Genomic DNA, 7,229 nt, shown 5'->3' with positions numbered 1-7,229 from the left:
ATAAATGTTCAAAAGTTTAAGAATCAATTTAAAGTAAAGATAATATGCAATTAACTTGAAAAAAATAAAGGTTATTTTTTCCCAAAATTCTACTTGTATACACATTATAAATAATAACTCGAATATAAAAAAATCATATATGTATCACATGAAAAGAACTTTCAGTTATGTTGTATAGATTTTCTCTAGTATGTAAAAGCTATATATATATTTTTTCTTTTCATAAGATGAATTTATATTGTATCATCGTTGTCGGAAAGTAAAATTAATTATTAGATTTAAAATATCTTTTTATAATTTATAAAATATTAAATTTATGTAGATATATCTGAACTCGTCTGACTGTATCCTAATAAAATTTAAAAAGTTTAAATAAAAAATGTTGAGTTAAAAAAAATTAAATTCAAAGAGAACACAATTTCTTCATCCACTCATTTGCCAGCATACCCGTATTTATTTTTAGGATTTATCCATGGGGATTATTTTGTGTCATTGACATTATTTTTATAAATTTATATAGTGGGATATAGGAAAATTCTACAATGTTCCACGAGTACCGATGAACAATATTAATTTAATTTATAAAACTTAAAATTATAAAGTATACAACGCGTAATTATAAATGAGTTAAAAATCTAAACATAAATTATTTAAAATAAAATATTAATTACATTATTTTTTATAGGATAAACTACCCATTTAGTACATAAAGTGATAACTTTTTTATTTTTTTAAATTGTCATGTCAACGTTAAATAATATATTTTTATTTAATCAATAGGGTGATGACACGTGTCACCACCCTATTGAAATAAAATTAATTTAATTGTGCCTAGCGTGAGAATTGAAACAACACCCCTTTTGGAGGAGAGGAAAAGGCTTTGCCACTGGGCTAAGCAAGGTAATTATTATTCATTCACCATAAAATATATTTAATTTAGACTCTATTATCACTACAAAACAATATATTTTAATTAAAATTAGGACTCAAACTTAGGACTTCTCCCAAAAAAATAGTGCACAAATCATTAAACTAGTCTATAAAATTAATTACATTAGATCAATTTTATATTTTTAATTTATATAATTGTTTAATCAAAGACTAAATTATTTAAAAATGAAAAGCATTTTTAGTATAAACTATATAAAACATTAAATCATTAAAATAAACACTATTTTTGAACTTCATAAATCCTCTATTAATTTAATATTAATTAAATAAATATAAAACTTTAAATTATTTACGATAAAAATAATTTTTAATAATTATTTAATTTATATTTATATTATATGGTCTTAAAAAATATTTTAAATTTCATTTTTAAAATAATTTAATATTGATTTTTTAAAACATATATTAATTTTTAATTAAGCATTTTGGTTATAATGAAAAATGTTTTGTACTTTTAAATAATTTAATATTTAATTAAAATTTATTATTTTGCGGTGCTAATGGAAAATAATTAAATATAGGTTGGTAACAAAACCTACCGAATAAGTAATAAATTCTTAGATACAAAATCTTTAAAAATGTTAATGAAAATGGTAAGAATATTCAACACGCGCGATTACGATATTTAGGATAGTGTCAAAAACAAGATTATATCACAACGTCGATCCACATATAATTAGATTAAATATTTTTCTGACATGTGTTGTTCTAATATCACAATTTTTAATAAAATATACAGATATTCAGATAAATATTTTAATGAATTACTTTAAATTCAAATATCTTTTAAATTTAATAAATATGTTAAAAATATCATTTATGTTGGTAAACAAAATTGCTTGACAAAAAATATTAATCATGGACTTAGTCTCCCTAATTGCATTTTCATCGAAATTTCCTGATTATTTTTTATCTACAATTAATTACTTTATATTATACGAATGTCAATTACTTAACACGGTGAACCTTTTTTTAGTCAATTTATTTCCACAAATGCCAAAAGTCCCGTAGCAAAACCGTGGTAAGTTGACGAAATAAAACACCTACTTGTAATTTACAATTTAATTTCTTTTCAATTATTTAATTTAAGGGTAAACTACATTAGATGCCACCAAACTTTAGATGTTATATAATTATACCACCAAACTTTTAATTTTATCAATTATAGTACTAAACTTTGATTTTTGTTTCAATTATACCATTGAGCAATTAAATCATTAACAAAACGATGGCGTGGATGATGGGTTCCGCCGTAGACACCTCAATAAAATGACATCATTTTGATCTGGCTGTTAAAGATTTAACGGTCTAGTTGTATAATTGAAACGAAAATCAAAGTTTAGTACAATAATTGGCAAAATTGAAAGTTTAATGGTATAAACTATACAATGACTAAAGTTTAAAGGTATATGGTGTAGTTGACCCTTAATTTAATTACACTTTTGCCGTGCCTTTTTCGGTATTTATACTAACGTCTTTTTTATGACAACAATCGTTAGATCTATCGTCTTCTGCTCAAAATTTGAACTGTTTATCTCTATATTTGTTTGATTTCAATGGGGTATCGTACAAGGCTTAGCGCTGTGTTCGGTCTCTTGAAAGACAAGGGTTCAATGATCAAAACAACCTTGTCAACAAAGCGGCACAAAGCTTCTGTTCGTCGCGTCATTCTACGCGCCACCACCCACGGCTCCTACGTTCCACCTGCAGATCACCGAATCGCCGCCGTTATCGCCCTCGGACACGGTTCACGTGCCACCGCGTGCACATGTATCCAAGCCGTCATGGACCGACTACACCGCACCAGGAATTCAACGGTTGCTCTGAAATGCCTCTACACGATCCATAACATTATAGGGAAAGGGTCATATATCTTAAAAGATCAGCTCGCGATGTACCCTTCGTTTGGGGGTCGGAATTTTCTCAATTTGTCGACGTTCCGAGACGATTCCGATCCGGAAGCAATCGAAATGTCGGCGTGGGTCCGGTGGTACGCCGGAATGTTGGAACAAAATTTGATGGTTTCGAGGATGTTAGGCTATCACCTTAATTCTCCTCCACGGTCCAAGAATCGAAATAAGATATTGGACTCGGAATTACTGAAGGAAATTGAAGTTCTTATTAATTTTGCCGATCATTTAAGTACTGTGCCCGACTCGCTTTATCTTCAACGGGAGAGCTTGGTGTACGAGTCTGTGAGATTGGTTAGCGAAGATTATAGATTAGTCCAACGTGAAATCTTTGTCCGAGTTGCGGAACTGGGAGCGAGGACAACGATTCTGAGTTTGAATGAGTGCACTGAGTTTCTGAGTTCCATAAACAGGTTGGATGGTTGCAAGGAGAGGGTATCTTTGTTGTTGGTGAACAGAAACAGGAACGATGATTTGTGGGATTTGATTAAGGGAACCAAGGAGAATCTGGTCGCGACGATGAAAAAGGAGGAAGAAGGGAAAATGGTGGTGACTGCGGTGGGGAATGAGTCGAGAAAGTTGACTGGGTTTAGCGAGTTGTATCGGTTGGCGTCTCGGGGGAGGTGGATTGAGTTTTGACTTTAGTCAGTTTCAGGCCCCAAATGTTTTGTGCCGTTGTGATTACTTTTGTTTTTGGGTTCTTTTCCCCCTTGAGTAGTGTACATAATCATTTGAGTTGTCCTATATTTGATTTGATTAATGCAATTTATTAAAGGATTTTTTTATTTTTTTAGTAGGATGATTCTCTTTCTATTCATGACTAGCACTCTTAGGGTGTGTTGGTTGGGGAATGTGAGATTCCCATGGGAATGGAATTCATATTCTCCCGTTTGGTTGGCCGGGAATGTCATTCCCGGTAATCTTACATTATCAATAGTGAATTTTTGGGGTATATTACCGGAAATGTCATTACCTCCATTTCCTTAGGTATTGTTGGATTACCAGCGTTTTGGACTAAAATGCCCTTAAAAATTTTTTTCTTTAAAAAAATATTCTTATTCTTTCATTGAATAATAAAAATTCTACGAAGGTTCAATTACAAATTTATCCTTAAACTATTTTAAATTTACAAAAAAAAGTCTATAATTAAAATTTTATATGAAGTTCAGGGGTTAAAATAAAATTTTACCATTTTATTAAACCTTTTTTATATTTTCAATTTTGTAAAAAAAAATTATATAAATTTTATGAATTTAATTTTTTTAAAGAAAATATATAAATATTTTTCAACTTGTTAAAAAAACAAATATATAATAAGGACAATTTGGTAAAATATACATTCCAATAATCTTTTATTCCTTTAACCAAACACGGTAATCTTACATTCCTACTAAACCAACCAAACACAAAACACAACATTCCCAGTAATCCTATTCCCTGATAATCTTTTATTCCCACTGGTAATCTTACATTCCATGAACCAAACGCACCCTTAGGGGAATTCTAAGGAATGATGTTTAATATAAAGTTAAAAAATTACGCAATACTTTTTTTAATTTTTTTAAATAAAATTGGTTTAGTGGAACTGAAAATGTTAATTTATTTATAATATATTAGGTTATAATTATTTTAAAACAACTTAAAATGATGTAACCGAAAAACCAATCTTACGGGTTGAATGCAGAATATAAAATTTTATAAAGCGGAACCTAAATAGTTATCACTGTAGTAGCATAGGTTATACCTAAATGTTATAAACGGTAAAAAAATAAGTTATAAACAGTAAATATTATGAATATTACTAACATTTTTTGTAGCGCCTAAAATGTTACCAGAGTTTAAGCTGATGGGGCCTTAGACATTACTATGATAAGAAAATAAGTTATAAGCTAAAAATGTAAGAAAAACAATTGTGCTTAAAAATGTCATGGTTCACTTCTGAAATGTTAACATTTTTATTAATAAAATGGGTTGTGTTGAAAATATCATGGTTCACTAAGAAAGATGTTCCAATATGGAATGTTAATATTTTTTATTAATAAAATGAGTTGCGCACAAGAATGTCATAGTTCACTATGAAATAGATTGTGATATGGAATGTTAATATTTTTATTAATAAAATGGATTGCGCCCAAGAATGACATGGTTTATTAAGAAATAGATTGCGATTTAGAATGTTAATATTTTATTAATAAAATCAATTTCACCCAAGAATATCATAGTTCACTAAGAAATAGGTTGTTATATGGAATGCTAATATTTTTATTAATAAAATGGGACGTGCACAAGAATAATATGGTTCACTAAGAAAGCAAGTTGCTATCTAGAATCCTAATATTTCTATTATAAAATTTGAAAGTATGGATACTTTTCTAAAAGTATCAATATTTTCGAATTTAAAGAAAAACATAAAAAATGAGAAGGTTGTAAAGTATTGATACTTTTCCAAAACTATCGATACTATTAAATTCGAAAGTTAAAATATCATTTTCATGTTTTTTTAATTCGAAAGTATGAATATTTTTTCAAAAGTATCGATACTTTCGAATTTAAAGAAAAAATGAAAATTAGAAGGCTGCAAAATAAATTTGAAAGTTAAAATATCATTTTCCATGTTTTTTTTAAAATTCAGAAGTATCACTACTTTTAAATTTGAAAATTAAAATATCACTTGTCATATTTTTTTTAAATTCAAAACTATGAATATTTTTGGTAAAAGTATCGATACTTTCAAATTTAAAGAAAAATATGGAAAATGAGAAGGTTGCAAAGTATCAATATTTTTCCACAAATATCAATACTTTCAAAAAAAATTATAAATATTCATAACATTTTAAGCTTTTAACTTATTTTTTTATACTTATGATAACGTAGCAGGTAGAACCTTTTTTTTAATGTCATATGTTTAAGTTATAAGTATAAAACTGTTTATATGATGCAAAAGTAAGACAAAACATGTGTTTAATGATAACGTAGTAGGTAGAGCCTTTTTTATGTCAACCTTTTAAGTTATAAGTATGAAATCGTTTATAATATGCCAAAGTAAGACAAAACAAGTTGCTCATGATAACGTATTAGATAACATTTTTTTAATGTTAACCATTTAAATTATAAGTATGAAACTGTTTATATTATGCAAAAGTAAGACAAAACATGTTGCTCATTATAACGTACTAGTTAACGCCTTTTTTTAAATGTTAATCGTCTAAGTTATAAGTATGAAAACGTTTATATTATGTAAAAGTAAGACAAAACATGTTTTTCATGATAATATAATAGGTAACACATTTTGTAAAATCCCAAAAACCATGTTAGTGACTAAATTATAAGATTTTGAAATTTTGGGTCTAATTTAGAAAAATTGAAAAGTTCAGGGACTTAATTGAAATATATTGGTGTTGGATTAAATAGAAAAGAAGGAAAGAATGAAAGACATATTAATAATTTGATAAGTAAATGAATTAAATATTCATCAGAGATGATTATATAACACGTGGAAAAGGAAAAGGTGAGTAAAAGGAATCCAGAAATTTCTCTTTTGTTTCATCTCTCTTTTCTTCCTTCTTCCTCCATAAGTGTCCTAGTAAAGGTAAGAAATTTTTAGTTAGTTATTTCTTGAAATTTATGAATGGTTTGATTGTTGGAGTACTATGAAAGATTATGGAAACTTAAAGGGAGGTAAAACTAAAAGAATTGGAAGTTATGTAGGATTGAACATAAGAGGTTTTTAAGTGAAATTGTGGAAATGAGTTAGTAAATGAGTTTTGAAATGAAATTTGACTTGTCATATACTGGAATGAGAAATCTAAAGTGTTAGAAATGGATTTAGAACATGTTGAATAATTTGTATGATTTTTGGTTCTAAGTGTTCTATGAGAATATTTGGATGTCAAAATGTATTAAAGTTTTATAAGTAGTTACGGATAAGTGTAGTTAAGTTATATGTTGGAAAGGAGTTCAAAATGAAAAAATAAGCAATATTTGAGTTGGGTTATCGATACTGAATGAACATTACTGATACCATAAGATAAAAGTTAATCAATCCTTTATAGGGTATCGATACCGAAGTGATAGTATCGGTACCATGGGTATCGATACTAATATATTTATAGGTATCGGTACCATTTTTAGAATGAATTACAGAATCAAGAATAGGTATCGATACTGAAGTATAGTATCAATACCACGATAGAGAAGTATCGATACTGTACCTTGAGTATCGATACTAGTCAAATGGAATTAATGAATCAAGTGTCTTTTCGAGATTCAGTCTTGATAATTTTTAGTAGTGATTCAAATTACGATATTTATATGGATTGTATATTCGTGTAGATACCGAATGAATGCCAAGTCTGGGAAAGTCGACAA

At 27.9% G+C, this 7,229-nt stretch overlaps 1 protein-coding gene across 1 annotated transcript; it reads left to right on the top strand.

Moving 5' to 3' along the window:
• The first annotated feature begins 2,438 nt into the window (after window positions 1-2,438).
• LOC120130094 (putative clathrin assembly protein At4g40080) lies at window positions 2,439-3,638 on the top strand. Its single transcript, XM_039147433.1, has one exon. The coding sequence runs from the start codon at window positions 2,508-2,510 to the stop codon at window positions 3,498-3,500; it is 993 nt and encodes a 330-aa protein (XP_039003364.1). The 5' UTR covers window positions 2,439-2,507; the 3' UTR covers window positions 3,501-3,638.
• The last annotated feature ends 3,591 nt before the right edge of the window (window positions 3,639-7,229 follow it).

This window comes from Hibiscus syriacus, unplaced genomic scaffold (genome assembly GCF_006381635.1).
Source record: "Hibiscus syriacus cultivar Baekdansim isolate YM2019G1 unplaced genomic scaffold, ASM638163v2 tig00110511_pilon, whole genome shotgun sequence".
In the NCBI taxonomy this organism is placed as follows: domain Eukaryota; kingdom Viridiplantae; phylum Streptophyta; class Magnoliopsida; order Malvales; family Malvaceae; genus Hibiscus; species Hibiscus syriacus.
This window is presented reverse-complemented; position numbering and strand designations above follow the sequence as displayed.